This window comes from Castor canadensis, chromosome 18 (genome assembly GCF_047511655.1).
Source record: "Castor canadensis chromosome 18, mCasCan1.hap1v2, whole genome shotgun sequence".
Taxonomy (NCBI): domain Eukaryota; kingdom Metazoa; phylum Chordata; class Mammalia; order Rodentia; family Castoridae; genus Castor; species Castor canadensis.
Window position 1 is genome coordinate 2,174,789 of NC_133403.1, and position 23,855 is coordinate 2,198,643.

Genomic DNA, 23,855 nt, shown 5'->3' on the forward strand with positions numbered 1-23,855 from the left:
ATGGAACAAATGAGACCAAGGGCACAGTGAATGACCGAGATGGTCGAGATCAACCGCGACATGCACGGCTCAGGTTTCCATATGGAAGTTCCTTTAACAAGCTCGGCTTTGCACACGCCCTGACAGGAGATGCTTAACTCTGCCGTTGTTGAAACCCCAAAACCCAGATGCTCCCAAGCCGGGCCTCACTGAGCACTGGGCTCTACTGCCTCCAGCTATTCTGTTTATGTTTGCTGCCATGGAGATCGGTTTGTTTCTGAAAGATGCATTCTAACATTTGTGTGGCGAGCCACACTTGTTATATTTGAACCATGTGTGACGCAAGGGAAGGGGAACCACTTGACTTAAAGCGGGGAGTATTTGGGTTAGCAGAGGTACTTCCTGCCAGTTTAAAACAAGCCGGCTAGATGGCTGAAAAATAAAGTGTGTGTGTGTATGTGTGTGTGCGTGTACACGCACGTGCACATGTCTTCATGTGGATGCAGAGCTCATTGAACTGGGCCGTGCTGTTGTGTAGCCTTGACCACAAAGACTCCGTATGGCAGTCACTTCAGAACTGGAAAACACTGAGCTCTCGACTGACCTAGAAGGGCCTCTAAGGACCAGACCTCATCCATGTTGCATCGTATCTTCAGTGATACAGTTATGAGGAGAAAGGGAGAGGGCTCCAGCTGACGGTCGGTGATTAGGTTAGTGACACGATAGAACATGAGGGTCCATACTCACAGAGAAGTAACTCCTTCGCACGCTAAACGCGTACCTGGTGTGTATAATACACAGTGTACCAATCACCCCAAAACTTAGAGTAGCACACATGTATTATAGCATGCATTCTATGAGTCAGGAAACCTGGAAGTGACTTAGCCGGGTCCTCTGCACCGATGTCTCTCACAAACTGCAGTCAAGACGTTTTCTGAGGCCATAATGTCATCTGAAGGCCCAGCGGGGGAAGGTCCACTTCTGACTCACATAGCTGTTAGCAGGATTCAGTTCTCTGCGGCCTGTTGGACTGAAAGGCTCTGACGGGTGCCCTCAGTTCCTTGCCACATAGCCTGCGCATAATCTAGTGCTTCAGATAAACACCATGAAGCCAGGTGCAGTGGTGCACACCTGTAATCTCAGGTGTTTAGGAGACCGAGGCAGGAAGAGTGTGAGCTCAAGGGCAGCCTGGCAACACAGCAAGATGTAACCAAAGAAATGACATCCTGTCAACTTTGTCACTTTCTACTTGTCAGAAGCAAGTCACCCGTCCAGGTCACACTCGGGAGAGATTGCACAGGGCACAAATACCAAGGGGTGTGAGCTGTTTTAGGCAGTTTGGGCTTCTATAACAAAATCCCATAGGCCCAGGTCTTAAATGGGAGACATTTATTTCTCACGGTTCCAGAAGCTGGGGAGTTCAAGGTCAGGGTGGCAGCAGAGGCCCCCACTTCCTTGGTTCTCAGTGACCATCTTCCTGTTGTGTCGTCACGGCAGAGAGAGCTCAAGCTGTGGCTCTTCTTGTAAGGGCACTGACCCCACTGTGAGGGCCCCACCCTCATGACCTCATCTAACCTGATGTCTTCCATGGGCCCCAGCTCAAAGCCATCACACTGGGGAGTCACAGACTTCGCTTCTGACCCCAGATGGTAGAGCTTCCCAGATCAGCCATTTTCTCTCTAGACACCAGCTGGAGGTCCTACGTCAAGTTATGACGCTGATTACCTAGAATTGGGACTGACTCACAGGCGAGGCTCCGTCTCACAAGACCGTACCCCATTGCAGATGCTAGTCACAAGCAATGGGGTCCCCGCGCTACTCACTCTTCTGTCGCAGCCTCCTCCTTTGGTTTGGCAGTTTGCTGCAGTGGCTCACAGAACTCAAGGAACCATTTGTCAGTTTCTTGTAAAAAGGATATGATAAAGGGTACAGACGAACAGTCAGATGGAAAGGTTCATCAGTTTGAGATCTGGAGGGATCCTAAGCATAGGAATGTCTGTATCTGTGGAGTGCGCCACCCTCTCAGCACACGGATGTGTTTGCCAGCCCAGAAACACCCTGAACCCTAGATTTTGGGGTTTTAAAAGAGGCCTCGTCACAGAGGCATGGTTAAGTGATTAATTCCGTCTCCAACCGCCTCTGCTCCTTGGAGGATGTGCAGAGGGGCTGAAACTTCTAGGGTTCTAATCATGGCTTAATCCTTCTGTGACCAGCCCCCATCCTGAGGCCAACCAGGAGTCCACACAGTTGCCTCATTAGAACAAATCACCCAGGAAATTCCGAGAGCTGGGGGAGCTCAGGGCAGAGCCAGGTGGAGAGCGAGTGAGGAACTGCAGCTGCAGGTCTCCACTAACCGAGCCGTCTGCCATGTGGTCGTGCTCACTGCGGCAGGATCAGAGATGCTGAGTCAGGGACTGTGTGGCCTTAGGTGGCAAAAGGGACTTGGAGATGTGGCTGAGGATTTTGAGATGGAGACCTGTCCCGAATCATCTGTGGGGGCCTTACAGTAAAGACAAGCGGGAGGGTCTGAGTCAGACAGGGACACAGCACAGTGGAAGCCAAGGGAGGAAGGAGGGAGATGACAGAGCCAGGGAACGCAGGCCACTTCCAGGAGACCGTGTCTCCCCGTGGGCCTGTCTGAGGGACAGATCTTGACGTTACCTGAAGAGCCATTTAAGTACTTCTGCCGCCAGAACTGGCTGGGAACCAGTATGTGCTATAAGAAGTAGGTTTGTGGAATTTATTTCAGTGTGGGAGGAAACTAGTCCACTCACCAAAAGACCTAGGGGAAACCCACTCACAGCCCTTTTTAAGGAAGAAGGGGTTTAGGTGCAAGGTATAGGGTGATGGGCTTCTGGGGCCTTTTCCTGCCCTCCAGTAACTCTGGGTTTCATTTTAGGTTTTTTTGAGTCAGGGTCTTGCTATGTAGCTCTGGCTGGCCTTAAACCTATGATCTGCCTACTTCCCCTCTCGAATGCTGGGATTACAGGCATGTGCCACCATGCCCTGCTCTGTCCAGTGATCCTGAGACATGACCTGCACATGGCAGCTTCTCTGTCTCTAAGAAATAGCTCCTGCTTCTCTCCAGTGCTGAGTCCTATCGGTATTGACAGTATTGACGAGAGACCCGGGACCGGTGGAGCGGCTCAAGTGGTACAGTGCCTGCCTAGCAAGCATGAGGCCCTGGTCCAAACCTCAGTGTCACCAGAAAAAAAAAGACAGAGAGACAGACCTGGGTCTTATGTACCCGTCAAAACAAAACAAGAGCGGGGTACTGAGCAGTTCTCACCAGGCTTCTGTTTCTGCAGCTTGTGGCATGTTATTTGTTGGAACCTTGGGAGGGGAAGTGTGGGCTGAGATGACAGGGCCTGGCACAAATTGCTTTTCCATCTTGGTGTTTCACAGCCAGATGTTGTGAAATTCTTTTTTTTTTTCTCCCTCTTTCTCTAGTGCCTGGAAACCTTGGCTGCTACAAGGATCATGGTAACCCGCCGCCTCTCACCGGCACCAGCAAAACCTACACCAAGCTCACCATCCAGACCTGCATCAGCTTCTGTCGGAGTCAGAGGTTCAAGGTAAGGTTCCGTGCCTGTGTATGCAGAAAAGGACAAAGACCAAAGTGTGCTGTGCTGAGTACCTTAAAAACACGTGTAGCGTAAACAACCAGCCTAACCAAACCTGTCAAGCTTCAGTTGCACCTCTCATGCCAAGGGCAGCTTGGAAGAACATGCTTGCAACTTAGGGCTGAGCAGCACAATTCTCCCTTAAGAAGTAGGAGAAAAGGGAGGGAAGTCCCCATGGCCACCGCCATCTTTGGCTTCTGACAGGTGCATTGTGAGCAGGACTGTCACTGGCTCCAGAGTCTCTGAGAATAGCCAAAATCGTGGCCCTGACCCGTGGACAGTCCAAAGAGTCTCTTTTCTTTCTACTCATCCCTTTATCCGAAAATCACTCCCTTGCCATTAAGAGCCAATAATACAATTGTTACATCACAAAAAGAAAAAACAGCCGTCCTTCCCCTCCCTCTCTCCTTTCCCTTTCCTTCCTCCCTCCCTCTCTTCCCTGCTTCCTCCCCTCCGTCCCTTCCCTCCCTCTACTCCCTTCCCTCCTTTCTTCTTTCCTTCCTTCCTTCCTTCCTTCCATCCTTCCTTCCTCCCCTTCTTCTCTCCCTCCCTCTCCTTCTCCCTCCTTTCCCTCCTTCTCTCCCCTCCTTACTCCCTCTCTCCCTCCCTCCCTCCCTCCTTCCTTCTTGGTTGAGTTCAAAAGCCATCAGCCAGGTGCCAGCAAGGAGGACACTCCTGTGAGGGTCCAGGCCCTGTTTGAAGCAGGTGGGAGCAAGGCAGTTGGTCTAACATGATTGAGTGATAGGTTCCTCGCACAGGGCTTGAGTGTGTAAATAAGCATATTGGGGATATGTGAGCCAGGTTTCTCACCATTGGAGAAGGGAGTCGGGAATGTGGAAGCCCAGGAAAGCTGTAATGAAGCCTGCAGTGTTGGGTGGGATTGGGGTAGTATAAGTGCATCCTTTCAATATATAGACAGACAGATACAGACATTAAAAAAAAAAGGACATAGGAGTCACCTTGAAGGGTCTCCCTCTGGACAAAGCTGACATAACTTGAGCTTCTAAAAACATAATGACAGAATAAATATATCCCATTGAATAACTAAGAATCCACAAATCTATACTGATGAATGAATGAGGAACAGGGAGTGCCAGCTAATAAATACAGAAGAAATGATGGAATTTGAAAACTCGCCATTTTTCAGCCATTACACTGATAATTGATCCAGAGAACAAGCATCAAAGCCTGCAAATATCCCAAACCCTCATCGGCCTAGTGAGTGAATTTGTATCGCCGCAAGGATCTCCCACAAAATTCTTCTTAGTGACTGAGGGAAGAGATCATTCCACAGTGAAGAAAGCTGGTGGATCCTGCCTCACTTGGGTGGCAAAGTTAACATTACCGGTGACGTGACAAAAAAGCGTCCGTTGTATCCCACCCAGCAGGACAACGTATCTTTGCTGTGGTGACAGTTCTGCCAAAAATGCCTAGTGTAATTGTGAGGAAACGTAAATCCAAAACGGCATTCTCTTCAAAAATGTGACAGTCACAAGGGCCAAGGAAGGACAGACAGCTAACCATCCCAGGGTGAAGGAGACTGAAGAGGCTCGACAGTGACTCCCATCCGTGAGCCTGGGTTGGGCCCTTTCCCTGCAAAGGCAGTGACCTCCTTGCTTGGGTCTCGAGGGATAGAGCCATGAGTCAGGCGGGTCCTGCAGCTTTGAAATTACTCCAAAATAAAAACATAGCTAAAGCATTTAAAAGGGACACAGTGCCCATTAATACTAAAAGGCCCCAGCAGACAAGGGACGGAAGGGACCTTCTTCAACCTGTCTGACATCGTCCTCGGCCTGAAAGGTTCAGTGTGCCTCCTACCTGAGACAGGAACAGGGAGTGACACCCATGCTCGCCTCATTGTGCTGGAGGGCCCGCCAAGGAGACGAGGCAAGAGAAAGGAAGAAAGGTATGCAGTCCTCACCTACGGGCGAGTCTAGTGAATCCACCAAAAAGCCAGTAGAGCTGACACGTAGCTTAGCAAGGGTGCATTTCTGCATGCTAGCCGTGAACAAATACAAAACAAGACGTTGTCATTTTGTGATAGTTCAAATCACTCAGGGGTAAATTTGGGCTCGGCTGTAGCTCATGGTAGAAACCTGCTTAGCATGAGTAAGGCCTGAAAAAAGAAAAAAACAAGAAGAAATTCAACGAAAGATATTTAGGAGTTCATACACTGAAAAGTACATGAGATTGCAAAGGAAAATTCAAGAAGCCCTAAGTTGAAGATCTGGGCCTTGTTCACTCTGTGGAAGACTCCGGTGTCACCAAGGTGTCTGACCCCCCAGACTGCTTTCAATGCAGTCCTCATCAAATCACAGGACATAGCTTTCATTTTTTAATTATTTTATTCTGAAATAGCGTATTTTATTCTGAAATTGACTAGCTGGTTTGGGAGTACAGCTCAGTGGTCGAATGCTTGCCTAGCATGAGCAACCCCCACGTCAAATCCCCAGCACGTAAAAAAAAATTGACAAGCTGACCCTAAAATTTACATAGAAAGGCAAAGGACTTTTGAAGAGGTCAGCTTTGACGAGGCAGTCAACGCACCCTGCCTGCTGTCCAGACTTTCCATAAAGTGACGTCATCAAGAGAGTGGTGCTGCCATAAGAACAGCCACACAGATCACGAGCCGATGTTCAGTTGCCCACAGGCCACATCCCACCACACACCTACTTTATTTGGGTAAATAAAGTTTTATTGAAACAGCCCTGCCTAGTCACCTACATATTACCTATGGCTGTTGTCATCCTACACAAAGTTGAGTAGAGAGACAGTGTGGCCCACAGAAACAGAACGACACTTACACGGACAGTTGAGCCTTGACAGTTTCTAGGCAATTCAATAGGGAAAAAGGATTTTCAACAAATGCTTCTGGAGAAGCATTTACCCTTTACAAATTCAAATAAACCTTTAACCTAGCACCATAGCTTAGACAAAATTAACTTTTAAATTATCCTACGAAAAATGCACTGTAATAGTGGTGTAAAAATGGACATACAGGCTGGGCATGGTGGCACAGGCCTGTAATCCCAGCTATTCAAGAGGCAGAGATCAAGAGGATCCTGGTTCCAGGCAGCCTGGGGAAAACATCAGCGATGCCCCATTTTAATCAGTAAGCTGACCTGGAGGGGCATGCCTGTGATCCCAGGTACGCGGGAGGCTCAAGTGGTAGAGCACCTGTCTAGCAAGCGTGAGGCCCGGAGCTCAAACCCCACTAGCACAAAACGTAAAAAATACAAAAAAAAAAAAAAAAAAAAAAAAAAAAAACGGCCACGTAGACCAGTGGAGCAGAATTGAGAGTTCACCATGAATCACTGACAGTCAATCAATTTTCAACAAAAGTGCCAAGAGCAGTCTTTTCAATGACTGGTACAGAAGCAACGGGATATCCATGTGCAAAAGAAGGAATCTGGACCCCACCTGCAGACTACATGCAAATGTTAAAGAAGGCTCAAAACCTAAATGTAGGAGCTAAACTATACAGCCCTTAGGAGAAAGCAGAACTATAAAATGCCTGACTGCACCACGCAGTGGCCCCTAGGTTCCGGCACCCAACGTACGGGTAGCCAAAGGAAAAACAGGCAAATTGATGTTCTTCAGAATGAAAGGGCGCTAACACAGACAGGCAACTCCTAGATGGGAGAAGGTCCTGCAGATCGTGTATCTGAGAAAAGAAGAGGCCAGTGTCCAGGATGTAAGAAGCATTTGTAGAGTTCTCCGGGAAAAAGACAACTGATCCATTTTCAAAACGGGGCAAAGGATTGCATAGATAGGCATTTCTCCATGGAGGGTAAACAGCCGACTGGTCAGCGGGTGGAAAGCTGCTTGTTGTCACTGTCTTCGGATTGTGACTCCATACTCACGCAGATACCGCTTCGTGCAGCCAGGGTGGCTGTGGCTTAAAAGGGGCGACTTGGTGTGGAGCAGGTGGAGAGGTCGAAGCCCTTGACACTGATGGTGGGGACAGGAAGTGAATGCCCTGGAGAACCGTCTGGCCGTTCCTCAGATGCTAAACAAAACTCCTGTCACCAGAGCTCCTGTTCCCGCATGCTCGGGACACGGGGGAAAGCGTGTCTTCACACACACTGAGCGTCACCCCGTTCTCAGAGCAGCGTTACCTACTATGGCCAAGCCTGGCCGCAGCTCAGATGTCCATCAGTGAGGAGTGGACAGACAGATGTGATGCACACGTGACCAGAAACAAAATGCTGCTGCCCACTGCAGCCCCGACGAGCCTCGACTAAACCAAGGCCACACAACACATGACTCTGTTTACACGATCTCTGTGTCCTGAGTGTCTGGGATGGCTGGGATTACAGGTGTGAGCCACTGGTGCCTGGATAGTACAGGGTTCCTTTTGGGCTGATGAATACTTTAAAATTACATAGTGGTGGCGGTGGCAATTGAACAGCATAGTGAATAAGTATATTCACTTACAAACATTGAAATGGATACTTTAAAATGGCAAATTTTATGTGAATTATAGTTCAGTTTAAAAAGAGGGGAGCTGCAGGTGGGGCTCAGTGGTAGAATGTGTGTTTAACATGCATGTGACCCTGGGTTCAATCCCCAGCACCAAAAATGTCCAAAAACCAAACAGCAAGAATAACAAAATCCTAAGAAAAGAACTAAAACGATTATACTAACAAAAAAATGTAGGAAATCTTATAATACTGGTGTAGACCAGGATTTCTTAAATAGGACACAGCACAAACTGTAAAAGAAAAAGCTAGTAAATTGAACTTATCAGTATTAAAATCTTGTCTTCAAAAAACAAAATTAAGGAAACGAGGAGACAAAGCACAGACTGGGAGAAAGTAGTTAGTAAACGTGTTTCTTGGTGAGGAGCCTGTATACAAGATGCCTAAAGAACGTTCACAACCCAGCAATAAGACAACTCAACTTAAAAATGAGCAGAATGTTCGGACAAACCTCTTACTAAAGAAAGATGTGTGGATGGCCAGTGAGCTCGCGGCAGACACGCAGCCTCGCCAGTGCTAGGCGCTGACAAGGGCATGGAGCAGGTGGGCCACATGTCACTGGTTGGCGGATGTTGACAGTCCAGACCTGGGACACAGAGCGTGAAGTTCTGTACAGGGTGAAGTGTGCACCTTCCCTACAACTCCACAACACAGCCGGATATTACCCAAGTAAATGAAAACCTGCAGTCATCTAATTATTATAGCCCCAAGCTGCAAATAACCCACGTCATCAACCCATGAATGGAGAAACGCACGAAGTACGGTTGTGTCCACACCGTGGATTGCTGCTCAGTGACACATGTTACTAGGCTCTAACTGCATATTAATAATGCCAAGACAGGAGGGCTCTCCAAAATGTGCTAATTGAATTCAAAACACTACATGCTAAGCTCAGATGGATCCCGGTCTAAATCTAAGAAGCTAAACTGTAAAACTTTTAGAACAAACTTCTAGAAGAAAGCGTTATGACCTGGGTTTATTCAAAAAGTTGTTTTTTTTTTTTTTGTCGAACTGGGTTTTGAACTTACTCTTATGCTTGCTAGGCAGGTGCTCTACTTGAGCCACTCCACCAGCCCTTTTTTGTGATGGGTTTTTCAAGATGGGGGTCTCACAAACTTACCTGGGGCTGGCTTCAAACTGCCATCCTCCTGATCTCTGCCTCCTGAGTAGCTGGGATTACAGGCGTGAGCCACCAGCACTGACTAGCCAAAAAGTTTTTGAGGTGACACTTTTGCTCCGTGACAGACATTTTTAGGAGAATAAAAAGACAAGCTATAGAGTGGGAGAAATATTAGCAAATAGCTTGTATATCTAGGGTATGTTTTAAATAAAACCAAAACCGAACAAAACAATTTGGGGCATGGCTCGAGAGGTGGAACACCTGCCTAGCAAGCCCAAAGCCCGGAGTTCAAACCCCAGTACCACACACAAAAAACACCCACAAAACAAAAATCCAGAAACTAAAAACTCAATAGTAAAAGTCCAAACAACACAATTTAAAAATGTGCAAGAGACCTGAACAGATCCTTCACCCAAGAGAACATTTAGAGGTAAATAGCACACAGAATGACATTCAGCTTCGATAGCCATTAAAGTAGTGAAAATTAGCTGGCGAAGTGGCTCAAGTGGTAAGAGCACCTGGCTAGCAAACGTGAGGCCCTGAGTTCAAATCCTAGTGCCACCAAAAAAAAAAAAGAGTTGAAAAAAAAAGCAATGAAGATTAAAACCACAGAGAGATACTGCTACACACCTGTCGGAAGGGCTGAAATAAAATACACGATGATGACAAGTACCGGCAAGGACACACACAGCACCCGAGACTTGCACATCGGCGTCTCCACCGCGCAGTGGTTCCACCCTGGGAAAGTTTGGTAGTTTCGGATCAAGAAATCTCATTGCTAGCTACTGCCCTAGAGAAATGAAAACTTAACTTCATGGGAAAATGTCTCTCTGTCACTGATGTTCCAGGTTTATGGGACTTTTCTCCCACTTAAAGCTTAGATAAGTAGACATGGAAACCCCACCAGGGAAGCACCTGGTGACTTGCTGCCGGCCAGCCGCGAGTCAGGTGTTGATGGCACAGGATCAGGGAGAGGCCTCGGGTTGGTGGCCTGGGGAGATGAGGTCGATTTCTGGGCACCGCGGATGACACCCCTCCCCCCGTGCCCTTCTCTGTTGTGGCAGTTTGCCGGGCTGGAGTCAGGCTACGCGTGCTTCTGTGGGAACAATCCTGACTACTGGAAGCACGGGGAGGCAGCCAGCACCGAGTGCAACAGCGTCTGCTTCGGGGATCACTCCCAGCCCTGTGGGGGCGACGGCCGGATCGTCCTCTTTGACAGTGAGTGCCCAGCCCCAGCCCCTGCCCACCTCCCCTTCACTCTCTCACGCACCCGTCTGCTCACAGAGCACCTGCACAGGCAGCACTGCCGGGCTGGGAACGCCACTGGAGTGGGCAGACCCAGAGCCTGTCCTGCAGAAGGAGGGACAGACGTTCACCGAGCAATCAGCCACAGCCATGCCCGTGCTCGAGCCGCTTGCCTGTGGCACTGATGGGCTGTGGTCAGCTTTAATAGCCCTTGTTTTAATACAGTTTCCGAGCACATTTTGCGCGTCCGTGGACACTGACATTTCCACCCTACCATGGTGCTTCTGAGAAGACAGCACTGAGTTCGCCCTGAGCTACCACCTCTCTGACCACCACATCTGTGATCCAAGTGGTGTGTGGCTTTGACCTCTCCAACGCCATGTTCTCACCCCTGATCCCCAGTCCCTTGTCCTGATCCCCCCACTCAGTGATGGTGACACCGAGTCCCATGAATAGGGTGTCAGCACCCGCACAGCACCAGATTTTAAGACAACAGAAAGAGTCACAAATGAGGCAACAGGAAAGGCTCTGGGTGACACATATATATAAGTGTCTACCGTGTTCTTGAAGATACAGTCCCGACGTCTCAGCCGGGCTGAGCAGCTCTGTCCGAGCAAACAGGCCCCAAGACATACTCATTTCTGAGGTCTGGCTGCTGTAACAGTGTCACGAAGCAGATGGCGTAACACGTGGGAATTTAGTCTCACAGTTCTGGAGGCCCAAAGTCCACAAGCAAGGTGTCAGCAGGGCCACGCCATTTCTGAAGGCTCCAGGGAGGCCTTCGTGTTCTGGTAGCTCCAGCCATCCTTAGCATCTGTTGGCTTGAAGGCGCAATCACTCCCCCTGTGTGTGTCTATGTCTCGGTGTCCTTGAACTCAGAGCCCACCCTCGTCTAGTATGACCTCATCTTAACTCAGGTACATCTGTGAAAACCCTATTTCTAGATGAGGTCACACTGACAGTATGTTTGTGGCCAACACTCTGTTCCCTCTGTATGGTGAGCGTACATCCCAGCCCAGCTTTATAGCGGGTCTTCTCTCGGACCCTCGCTCAGACGATGTCTGGCGTGTTACATGTATGTTTGGGTGGGAGGAGGGGGAAGGTCAGTTTTTGGCCTTGCAAGCCAAGCGGGGCAGTGTGAGCCCCGCGTCCCTGGGCTCTGCCCGGCACAGGGAGTCATCAGACTGAGACTGCCCTGGACGAGTGCCTGCAGGACCCCACTGATCCCTCACAGGTAGCTCAACACACGAGACGTACTCAAGAGATGGTTCCTTCCTTTCTTTTTTTTGCCTGCTTAATAGGTCAGATTTTCTTTCTGGGTGGGAAAATGTTCTGGAATTCGGTAGTTGTGACGATCGCTCAACATTGTGTGACACTAAGTACACTGAATTGTGTGCTGTGGAGTGGTCAAAATGGTGAATTCCTGATCAATACAAGATAGAATGCAGCTTTTCTCTTGGGCTGTCTGTGGGTTTGAACTTAGGGCCTTCCACTTGCTAGGCAGGCGCTCTACCACCTAAGCCACTCCTCTAGCCCTTTCTGCTCTGGTTATTTTGGACACCAGGTCTCACTTTCTGCACAGGCTGGCCTGGACCATGGTCCCCTACTGTATTCTTCCTGCAGTTGCTGAGATGACAGGTGCATGCTGCCATGCCAAGCTTTTTTCCATTGAGATGGGATCTCAAAAGCTTTTTTGCCCAGGCTGCCTTTGAACTGAGATCCTCCTGATCTCAGCCTCCCAAGTAGCTGGGATTACTGGCAGGAGCCACCAGCACTCAGACAGAATGTACTTTTTGCATGACAGTCTTTTATTCATTTAGCAGTTTTATCGGACATCTGCTGTGTGGCAGATAAAACTGTTTATTCAGTGTAATGACACTTGAGGTGGCAAGTGGAAATAAGCTGGTTTAGAGCCAGTTACGTACATCTTTGGCACTAGAAACACATCCAGGAGGTTCTGGTCTCGCACGAAGGTGCACAGAGTGAAAAAATTAAAACAGAAACAACTGCACTTGTGAGTGCTTGCTGTGCTGGACTTGGTGGACACCCACCGCTTCTTTGTATTTTGTGCTATTTAACCCTTGTGGCAGCCTTGGTAATAAGAAAACCGCAGGTCAAAAGACAAAGTAACTTGTCCCAGCTAGTCAGAGCCAGAGCCAAGAGTCAAACCCAGCTTTACCACATTTAAAATTTTGGGGGGGGCATTACTGGGGTTTGAACTCAGGGCCTTGCACTTACTAGGCAGTGCTCTGCCACTTACGATATGCCCCCAGCCCTTCCAGCTTTTTGTTTTTTGAGGTAAGTTCTCCTACATTTTGCCCTAGCCGGCTTTGGGCTGTGATCTTCCTACCTCTGCCTCCCATGTAACTGGGACTGCAGATATGAACCACCATGCCCAGCTTCTCTGTCGAGATGGAATCTCATGCACTTTTTGCCAAGGCTGGCCTCAAACTGCGATCCTCCCAATCTTCACCTCTTGAATAGCTGGGATTAGTTGTGAACCACACCTGCCTGGGACATTATTCAGTTTGCTATTTTCAGCTACTAGAATTTCTTTTGTTAACAATAATAAAATAGGTCATAATGACTGATCCAGAATCGTGCTTTAAAAGTCTGTGAACAAAATATGCTGTTATCCTGATTTTCAAACTGGCCCCACAGGCAGTGCTGCAGGAACTGCTCTTTCCTCTCGCATCCGATCGAGGACCAGGAAGGCTGACGTTCTCAGCACTGCCTCCCCCAGCCTTCAGAGGTCCTGATGTGTGGGGTCTGGCAGGAGCCTCTGACCACAGCCAGCTCCCTAACTCCTGCTGCTCTGCAGGAGGTACAAAATGCAGCCCGGTAGAAATGATCTCCCGTCTCACACACTGGAAGAGTCAAGTCGTGTAAATAGATCAAGTGCAGCCTGTGGTGGGCTGAGCACTTTGGAGACAGTGACTGCAGCCTGGCCATGCTTTGGGAGAGGAGTGGGTGGTGAGGGGGACCAGGACACAGTGTGTACACTTCTGGAACATCAGGCTCCACATTTGGCTCTCAGCTGTTGACTGTGACACGTCTAGACATGTGTTCTGTGTTTTGTTTTTTTTGTTTGGGCTTGAGTTTGCTGAGATTCTGAGATCTGTGGTTTGTCACCTTTCGTGATTTTGGAACATTTGTAGCTCTTACCTCTTCCTTATTTCCTCTGCCCATTCTCGCTTTTCCTCTCCTTCTGGGTCTCCATTACACGTGTCAGACCACTGGTTTTGTCCCGTAGCTATCAGAGGCTTGTTCTTTTGTTTGTCTGTTGCTCCACCACCACCCATTTCACTTTGGGTTCTTTCTGTTGGCCGTCTTCAACTTTATTGATTCTTTGTCATCTGTATCTAGTTTGCTGAGAGTGTTTTGCTTTTTGTTTCGTTTTGTCTTGTTTTTGCCAGTACTGGGGTTTGAACTGGGGTCTCGAGCTTGCTAGGCAGGCACTGTACTTGAGCTACTCCACTAGGCCTTTGTGTGTATGTGTGTGTGTGTGTGTGTGTGTGTGTGTGTTGGATATTTTTCAAGATAGGGTCTTGAGAACTGTTTACCTGGGGCTGGCTTGGAACCATGATCCTCCTGATCTCTGCCTCCTGAGTAGCTAGGATTACAGGCGTGAGCCATGGTACCCAGCTCTAGTCTGCTGTTAAGGCCATCAGAGGGACTTCATCTCTGTTTGCTTTGTACCTAGCATGTCCATCTGACTCATGTTACAGTCTCCTCCTCTCTGCCAAAATGCCCACTCTGTTTTTCAGCAGCCATGTTGAATGTTCAGCATGTCTGACGTCTGGTCATGAGTGAAACTGGCTCTGTGACAGTTTTATCACATGGCAATGAGTCTGTTGCTCTTCTTTCTTGCTTTTATTTTCTGCACATGCTGTAATTCTCTGCAGAATGCTGTGCACCGTGTCAGAACGGTGGGCACCGGGGGTGGTGGCAGTCGCACCTGGCAGCCTGCCTGGCGTAGGGTCTGGGGTGCTGTGGTTTCTGTCGTTTGCTCAGTGCCCATCTGGCTAGCGTAGAGCAGAGATGCCAGTGGGTCTTCTTTGCTCATGTCCCACCCTCAGCTTTGAGCAGGTCTTGTGCACCTGGGCCACAGCCCTCGGCCGGAAGCTGCTGTCACTGCCCGCTTCCTGAGGATGCTGGGAGTTCCTGGTTCTCCCACCTCCTCCTCTTGCTTAGGGAGGACATGCTACTGGGGTGAGGCCTTTGGCACTCACCACACTCCTTTTCTCCCAGGGAGCCACACACTGCCTCTCTGAGGTGGATCTTAGCAAAAAGTTTCCTGCCCCTTCCCAGGAGGACTCCTTCTCTTTCCCAGAGCCCAAAGGCTTGTGCGTGTACCCCCAGCAGCCCCCAGCGACCCCCAGCGACCAAAGGCTTCACTTCCTTTGGTGGCACACCTGTGCCACCAAGGAGACTCAGCTGCTGCCCAGCGCCAGCCATTCCTGGCACACTTGGGAAGCTGTGCTTCTGGAACAGCTGGCAGTGACCGCAAACACCACGTCTGGGGGCCGAGCCTAGCTCAGCCTTCAGGCCTCCTGTGGTGCTCCTCTCCTCAGTGTGGTGCTCAGTGTGGCCTGGCGCTCCTTGCAGGGCTTGTTACCTTCCAGAATTAAGTCCACCTGCTGTCTTGGGGCCTCAGCTTCTGAATTTTCAACTTTTTCTTATTAGGAGTTCAAGAAAACACTTTCTTTTTCAGTGCTGGGAATCAAATACAAGGGCCTGCATGTGTAGGCCAGGCTCTACCACTGAGGAAAACCCCAGCCCTTGGGTTTGTGTGGCAGGGACTCAAACTCGTGACCCTCCTGCCTCAGCCTTTCCAATGCTAGGATTGCAGATTATCCCACACACACAGCAAAGCAGGATATTCCTCTTGCTTTCCATGTCCTACAGGCTAGCAGAACTCCCCTAAAGCCTAATTTTTTTTTTTAACTGGGGTTTGAACTCAGGGCCTCACACTTGCTAGGCAGATGCTTTACCGCTCGAACCTCCCCCTCCCAGCCCTTTTTTTTAACTTTAGTTATTTTTCAGGTAGGGTCCTGCATGTTTTACCTGGGCCAGGACCACAATCCTCTTATGCTCTCTGAATAACTGGAATTACAGGTGCCTCCCACCACACCCAGCTTTTTGTTGAGATGGAGGCCCATAAACTTTTGCCCAGGTTGGCCTGGAACTGCAGTCCTCCCCATCCCCACCTTCTTGAGTAGCTGGGATTCCAGGCGTGAGCCACCGTACCCTAAAGCCTGCCGTTTCAATCCCAGTCCTACGCTCCCTGGCAAGGCCTTACGTTACCAAGATATCGTTCACTGTGTACGACAGAACGTGGTTGTGCCCTTCCTGGAGCCTAGGAAGATGCCAAAGACAGGCATCTTTGTCTGGTGCGAAGTGATGGGCTCTGGTATTTCCCTGTGCAAAAAGTCTTTTTTTGTCCAGTTCTAGGGGTGGAACTCAGGACCTGTGCGTGCTGGGCACCAAGTGCTGTACAACCGAGCTTGTCCCCAGCCCTGAAAGTCCTTGTGCCACAGTTTCCCACTTGAAAAATGAGTGTGGACCCCTGTGTGAGCATGGCACCCTGAGGACTGGGGATGCCCACGCAGCACTGACCTCCTCATCGAGTGCCTCCTCACCGAGAGGGCCCAGTGTGGGCCCATGCTTTCTCTCATCTGCCCTCGCACCGCCATGGGATACAGGAGCAGGTGGTGGCCCCAGCCTGACCGAGAGAGTGAGAGACGGTGGCCCCAGGAACACATGGCCCCGCCAGTCCTGACCCAGACTCCCTCACTCCAGCCCGGCCCCTGCCTAGGCCACACCACTGTGCAGTGTGCGAATTCTAAGGCCTCCTGAGCAAACCAAGAAAGTGTCCACAGTCATCCGTTAGGGACTTAAGTGATTCATTTTGTGATTGATCCTGAAACCTAAGAAGGTCTGGTTCTGTACCTGAAAACAACATCCCAAACGGGAGCGCGTTCTTAGGAAGAGTTTGTTAGCATCGGTGTCGGAGTCTAGGGCCGAGATCCAGACTCAGGTCCCTGTCTTCTGTCTTCTGCAGCTCTCGTTGGTGCCTGCGGTGGAAACTACTCAGCCATGGCGTCTGTGGTCTATTCCCCTGACTTCCCTGACCCCTACGCCACAGGGCGGGTCTGCTACTGGACCATCCGGGTTCCCGGCGCCTCCCACATCCACTTCACCTTCACCTTGTTTGACATCAGGGATGCCGCAGACATGGTGGAGCTGCTGGACGGCTACACCCACCGCGTCCTGGTGCGCTTCAACGGGAGGAACCGCCCGCCTGTGTCCTTCAATGTCTCTCTGGATTTCGTCATTCTGTATTTCTTCTCAGACCGCATCAATCAGGCCCAGGGATTTGCGGTCTTGTACCAAGGTGAGACTCTTCTCTCCGTGGCCCCTCAGCCTGTGACTGGGGGCCTTGGGTGGCTCATAGTGGGCCGACTGGTACCGGAACCACCGGCTCCACTCGGCCTGATCACAACGCTGAGCCTCACTCCCATCCCACGTTGCACAGTTTGTTCGTGTTTCAATGTCGCTATTGTGGTACTTCCAGTGACAGTTTTCGTGGGAGAGCTAAAGAATAACTAAAAGAAAGAGCTGAGATTGGCAGAATTGGAAGGCTCTCAAGAGGTCATTTTGCCCATCCTCCTGCCTCTGGGCTCCCCAGCCAGTCCTGAAGACTGACTGACTGCCTCTCCTCCACCCTCCTTAAGAGGGGCCACAGCTCTGCCCACGTTGTGGACACACGTGTCCCAGCACCCAAGAAAAGCAAGTGTTAAGACCTCACCTTCATCCCAGGTCACACAACAGGAAGCGTGCAGGCCTCCTGTGCTCAGGAGAGGTGGGAGGAGGCCTACCCTGCAGGAGGGGCAGTCCTGAGGAGCAGGAGGAGTGGGGTCTGGAGGCAGCAAGGAAGAGGCCTTCCGGGTAGAGGGGACAGCTACAAAACACAGGGCAGAGGACCAGAATTCGTGCTCAGGACCTGCGAGGGGGCAGTCACATAAGTGGAAGACGGCAGCCTGTCCTGCACGAAAAGGGCCAGAGTGCAGTCCACAGACCCTGCCTTGGGGCCAGGGGATGGCGGAGAAGGGCACACACAGTGCTGAGTCAGAAAAGGCCTGTCCTCACAGTGTCGTCCCCTGTGTGCCTTTGATCTTCCAGCTGTCAAGGAAGAACCACTGCAGGAGAGGCCCACTGCCAACCAGACGCTGGCTGAGGTGATCACAGAGCAGACCAACCTCAGTGTCAGCGCTGCCCGCTCCTCCAAAGTCCTCTACGTCATCACCACCAGCCCCAGCCACCCGCCGCAGCCCGTCCCAGGTAGCCATTCCTGGGTGCCGTCAGTAGGGGCCGGCAGCCACAGAGTGGAAGGTAGCACCCCACAGTTACAGAAGCAAAAGCGCCTGTGGGTGCTTCTCATGCAGGGGCAGCAAGGGTGCTGGCTCCGTGTCCTCCAGTGCGTCCTGGCCTTTGCGGGGGGTGCTGTCGTCACCTTAGCTCCCAAGCCCCAGGAGAAAGTGCTCGCTTCCCAAGATCCAGCTCGTGTCTTGTACTTTGTGATGAGTCTTAGTCACAAGAGACTCACTTTGAGGGTCTCTCTCTAGAGCCCCAAGTTGTGCTCCCAAAATGCACTGGCAAAAAAGTGCACTGCAAAAGCTTCATTCATTCATTCAAGAGGCGCAAGTGGAGCTGGGGGGTGGCTCGGTGGTCAAGCATGTGCTTAGTGCATGAGGCCCTGGGTTCCATCCTCAGTGCTCAAAACCCAACCCACAGGATGTGTGAGTGATCCAGTGGTGCCAGGCACTGTTCCTACACGGAACCAGTCAAATTCTGCCCCCATCCCAGCCCCCATCCCTTGCAAGTGGGAGGAGGAGGACAAGAAGAACAGAAAGGCCGGGGGTGGTAAGGGCCGAGGACAAGGATTGAGAGGGGTGCTGCTCTAACTTGGCCCCTGCTTTCCGGCAGGGAGTGACTCTTGCTTGTGCTGGAGTAGCTGGAGGACCGTGGGCAATGGCTTGTTCCAGGGGCCCTCATGCTGCCCCCGCCATGCAGGAGCCCCACAGGACGTTAGGGATGGCTCCCAGTGCTCCTCTGTGTCACTTGGATCCCGGTAGGATCTCAGAGGTCACACTGCTCACATGAGACTTTCTGTAACTCATCGGTGGTGACAGAAGGCCCAGTGGCAGAGACAGAACACATCCCACCCCTTTCCGTTCTGAGCCCCATGTACTTTGGAGCATAGCAAAGGAGCTCTAGAGCACAGGGAGTACCGCGTTTGGCCCAGCTTCCAGCCGCCATGTTTGCTGGCTGAGCTCCTGAGCCAGATGGGCACCTCGAAGCTGCAGACCTCCTTTGCAAGACGAAGCACCAGGTCTCGTGAACCCTGTCTTTCGCATTTGCAGGGTGGACAGTGTATGGCCTGGCGACACTCCTCATCCTCACAGTCACTGCCATCGTCGTCAAGATACTTCTCCATGCCACCTTCAAGTGAGTAGGAGAAAGCTGCCTGGCTGTAGGAGGGGCTCAGCATTCCCTCTGTCCCGCCTCACTGGTCTGGGTTCAGCCCTCACATCAGACCATGATTGTAAAGCCCCAGTCCTGGGCCGCAGAAGGCGGTGACAGACGCTCCTCCTCCTCGGCGGGGTGAGATGTACAGCTGGACAAGCCTCACAAGGGCTCCTCGTCCAAGGACGGGCTTCAGGGAGGATTGGAACGGTCCTGCTTTCTCATGTCGGTCCCTTACAGAGCTGAGCTGTCTGTGCGACAGTAAAGATTCCTGGACAATACCACGCATGCTTCCCCGTGCCTTCTAGAAACTGGAAATTCTAACAATTTACTAACTATTTCTTAGTCGCTATTTTTAAATGGTTATTTAAGCCGGCCACATGGCATGCACCTGATACGTGGGAGGCTGAAGTGGGAGGATTGTGACGACAAACTCAGCAAGACCATGTCTCCAAAGCAAAACAGAAAAGCTTACGGAAGCTTTAGCCTTCCATTCTGACCAGTTTGGGAACCATTTCCTCCCCTTATTTTGCTGCTTGGTTTTGACAGTTCTTCCTAGGAGCAGAGGGCCCTGAGTTAATCCCCAGTGCCATAAGAAAAAAAATAGAATTGGAAAACTCCGTGTCTCAGGTCCTCCTTTCCCAGATTTGAAGCACCCTGCCAGTTAGAAAGTTCTTCATTCTGAGAAGGCAGCGGCCTCGCTGCCCTCCCAATGCACACAGGCCCCATTCTCCTGTACGGTGGTCCCTTAGTTCAGCAAAGGTGACCACCAGGCCCCTCCCGAGACCTCGCTCACTGCATGTCTGTTGCAGAGGTACGGATGTCTCTGGAGACGGAGGGTTGGCTGGGGCACTTTGTTCTGATGTACTTGAAAATTGTTCTTCTCTGACAGGTCCCATCGTGTTCCTGCCTCGGGGGAGCTGAGGGACTGCCGCCAGCCAGGGCCTTCGGGAGAGATCTGGAGCATTCTTTATAAACCTTCCACATCCATTTCCATCTTCAAGCAGAAACTCAAGGGTCAGAGTCAACAAGATGACCGTAATCCCCTTGTGAGCGACTAGACCACGCGCCTGGGACACAGGCGGGGGGCGGGGCTTGGCTCCCTGTGGTCCTCTGACTCCCCTGCAATCCCTCCGCCTCGACCTGCAGGGCCACCGTCCTACACCCTGGGAAGGGTGGCCAGGCTGCAGGGCAGCGCAGGGTGTCCTCCCACATCCTCAACTGCACTTAGGAGAGAGACTCTGGCGCTCTCTCTCTCTCTCTCTCTCTCTCTCTCTCTCTCTCTCTCTCTCTCTGCTCTAACAGTGGGGGTGTCAGGACAGTGTGGCCAAGGCAGAGACAGATGACTATCCAGTGGTGGGTATGTTGAGTTGTTCTTGCTTCTTCTCTGTTGTCCACACACAGATCAGTTTCCTCTGGTCTTTACCATTTGGAACAGGGCCAGAAGGGAAGAATTCTCAGGTTCTCTTGAGGGCTGACTTGGTCCCCCGCACATATGGGCTCCTGGGCATTAGGTGTGTGCTGACCCTGGAGCGTTGCTCTTGGGGTGCTGATGAGGATGAGCCCCCAGCCTGGGAGGGCCTGCCCCACCTGATGTTTCTTCTAACGCTTCTTTCCAACGCTCAGAACCTGCAGCGTGTGTTCACACAGCGTCTGCAGAGGCCTTTGTAGGCACTGGGTAACTGCCTATGATTGAGCTGATCCGCCTCCACCCCACCCCCAGCAGCTGGTGGCCCTGTGGAACCTGAGCCAGGCCCTGTCCTCCCCGTGTTCTCTCAGCAACTCTCAGTTCAGAACAGGGAGTATAAAGACCCCTGAGACGGCACTGTGTGACACATGGGGCCTGTGGTGCCTAACTGCAGGTGTTTCCCATTTCACAACCTCCCCGAGAATTGTGCACTGTGCCTCTTCTTTCAGGCACTGAGTGGAGTTGGGAGTGATTGGGAAGCAGGGGGCTCTTGTCCCTGGCCTCAGGCCATCACCAGGGAGCTGAACTGCAGAGGCTGGCGTGAGGAGGGGGAGGGTTGAGGACAGACAGCTGCGGCAGTCACCACTTGTGAGCATAAAACGCCATCTCTAATTTACCGCCCGCCATCCGGAAGCTGCCTTTGTCAGCAGCAGCTGAAGGAGCAGTCTGTCCTGTCTGGGCCTGGCCTCTGTCAGGCAGCCTGTCCTTCTGGCACTTGGGCCTCCTGGGTGCCCTCCTTCGCGCATGGCCTGCTGCCTCCCCCAAGTCCTGAGTCTGCCTACCACGGCCTTTCTGGGGTCTGGCTGCCCATCTACACCTGGCTGCTCCCAGGAGGACAGAAGGAAGGTTGAGTAGGGCCAGCTAGGAAGTGTCTTCAGGGAAAGGTGACATTCAACAACAGGAGTCCATGAGAGGTGACCAGAGCTGGCAAGGAGAGGGAAAGAGGCAGTGTGTCCACAGGTGGACAGGGGCACTGGCCCAGGCCCTGTGCGAGGCCTATGTGGGCAGAGCTTCTGGCTGCTGTCTTCATGATTTGATCTGGAAAGGATGGTCACCCTGGTATCTGCAGGCCCCTAGTTCTAGGGACAGGCCTGTCACACACAAGGACCACTGGAAATAGACTGGTGTGGACTTTGCCCTCCAAGCTATTTGTGGCTTTTGTGGAATCCTCTCTGAAACACAAACGTCTGGTGTGTGTTGTGACAAAGGGCCCTGTGCTGTGAGCGGACCACGCACAGCACAGAGAGAATGTGGGACTGACCGCCCCCGCCCTCCTCCGCGCCTCACGTGAATCTCAGGACGCCGGAGGCCAAGCCCCGGGGTGTCCTGAGCCGCAGCGGGAGCAGCACTTTCTCAGTCCCCAAAGGGCAGGGATGCCCCCCACGCTCCACCTGCTGCTTGGCCTGGGCCCATCCTGGCTCCTCCATGGTCACCTTCCTCTCCAGGGAGCAGCCCCGGGAAACCCAAACCCACCTCGGGACAGCACGAGGGAGGAGGCTGTCCACTGTCCAGGCCCACCTCCACAAATGTGTGGCTGTGGCCTTGGTCAGAACCTGCCAGTGAGTCCCCACCTGAGAGGTGAAGCATCCCAGGGTGGGAGGTGAGACCCCGAGCACGAAGGAGGGAGGGACAGAGCCGGATGGAAAAGGGTGACCCTGTGGAAGCCCCCCTGTCTCTTCTGCACACATCCCATCCCTGGCTGACAGAAGTAGGGGTGAGCCCCAAGCCTTCCCCAGCCCGCAGGGCTCATGGAGGCCTCTGGGTGGAGTGAGGTGACCAGTTGCCCTGTGAGCTCCAGCTCCAGACTCCAGCCTGTCAGAAGGCACAAAGATCAGAGCCCTGGCCCCTCGCCACCCCATGCCCCACATCAGCCCAGGCAGCAGTCTGTCTGACACCACGGGGACACCACGCACTGGATCCCATGAGCACTTAGAGGTGTGTGGCCTCCAGGCCCCACCCCGTCTGCTGGGCAGACCAGGCCCCTCCTCTCCACAGCTCTGTCACCTGGCGTCCGCTGGGGTTTCCAGTCGCCCACATGGTGTTTGATGTCTGCTTTTGTTACTACCTTGGGAAATTTTAGCCTTTTCAAGTTTCCTGGTGTCTTTGTTTACCTTCCTCACTGTTCTACCTCCTGGCCAGACCTCTCAGCTCAGCTGCCCCGACACGGGGTGTGTATCAAACTTTCCACCCCTGGCAGGCCCCCCTCAGGCTGGTGGGCTCCAGAGTCCAGGCCGCAGACCCGGGGGCCTTCGCAGACGTGGGGTGCAGAGGGCAGCGGAGCTCCCCACTGAGGGGCAGGTCCTCGGACCACGGCTGGAGGGCCCTTTGCCGCCTGTGCGGGGAGCTGCCATCCCTGGGGTCCCCGGTGCCAAGACCCTCCCACAGGGGCTCACCTTCCAGCAGGCACTCTGACTTTGGGTGACAAGGCTTTATTTGTAAATACGCTCTTCGTATGCAACTTTGAGAATAAAATAGAAACAACATGTATTTTTAAATGTAAAATGAAGTGTGAGGCGCTGTATACAATTTAATATATATTTTAGCATTTTGTTATTTAAGAAAATGGAATGTAATAGTACATAACTTTTACAAAAGAGAGAAAAATGTTATTTTTACCGTCTGGAGAAAATAAATATTGTCATTGCTGTAGAGACCACAGTGGCCCCGAGCTGGTTTTAATGGGGCTCCCCAGAGACCAGGCACAGCGAGGAGTTGAACCTGAGGGCCAGGTCACGGCTCTGACCACTGTCGATCTCCAGGCTGATGAGGGCGACAAGCCCGGGACCTCACGTCAGCACATCCACCGTCCTCCGTCTGGGACCGAGGCACCCGGGTCTGACCTGGCCTCTGGCTGGTCGGAGCACTTCTGGAGGAGGTGATGGGGCTAGGTGAGAAAATGCATCTGAGGTGGTGCAATTGGCCTCGCTGGTCCTGCCTGCAGCTCCTCCTGGGCCTCCGCTCCCCTCCCCTCCCCTCCCCTCCCCTCTGCGCTCTTTCTAAGGATGGAACCCAGGGCCTCGTGTAGCCACTAAGCTACAGCCCCCAAGCCCACTCTTTCCTTTTCCGTTTTTATTTATTTATTTGTTTTAAACAGGGTCTCACTGTGTTGCCCAGGCTGGCCTTGAACTCCCGGACTCAAGCAGCCCTCCCTCCTCAGTTTCCTGAGTAGCTGGGACTACAGGCATACCTTACTGTTCCCAGCCCAACAGTTCCTTTTTAGAAATAAGAAGCTCCAGAACCAAGTGGTCCACTGCATGCCAGGCACTCTGCTGTTGGGTGCTGTCGTATCCTGGCACCCCTTTGCCGTGGGTACCTTGCTCCTGTCTTCTCAGTGAGGAGCAGAAGTTGGGAGCGCAGCCCTGGAGTCGGCCTGCCCGGGTCCGGTTCTGTATTCACCAGTGTGAGGCCGG

The 23,855-nt window shown here is 51.9% G+C and overlaps 1 protein-coding gene across 1 annotated transcript in view; it reads left to right on the forward strand.

The window, feature by feature from the left end:
- Kremen1 (kringle containing transmembrane protein 1) overlaps positions 1 to 23,101 on the forward strand; it is a 59,138-nt gene extending 36,037 nt beyond the window's left edge. Inside the window, exons 4-9 of the mRNA XM_020157769.2 lie at positions 3,430 to 3,554; positions 10,268 to 10,421; positions 16,513 to 16,845; positions 17,634 to 17,792; positions 18,875 to 18,959; positions 19,870 to 23,101. Of these exons, the coding sequence (XP_020013358.1) occupies positions 3,430 to 3,554; positions 10,268 to 10,421; positions 16,513 to 16,845; positions 17,634 to 17,792; positions 18,875 to 18,959; positions 19,870 to 20,038 (1,025 nt within the window). The 3' untranslated portion in view covers positions 20,039 to 23,101. The remainder of the gene's footprint in view (positions 1 to 3,429; positions 3,555 to 10,267; positions 10,422 to 16,512; positions 16,846 to 17,633; positions 17,793 to 18,874; positions 18,960 to 19,869) is intronic.
- The last annotated feature ends 754 nt before the right edge of the window (positions 23,102 to 23,855 follow it).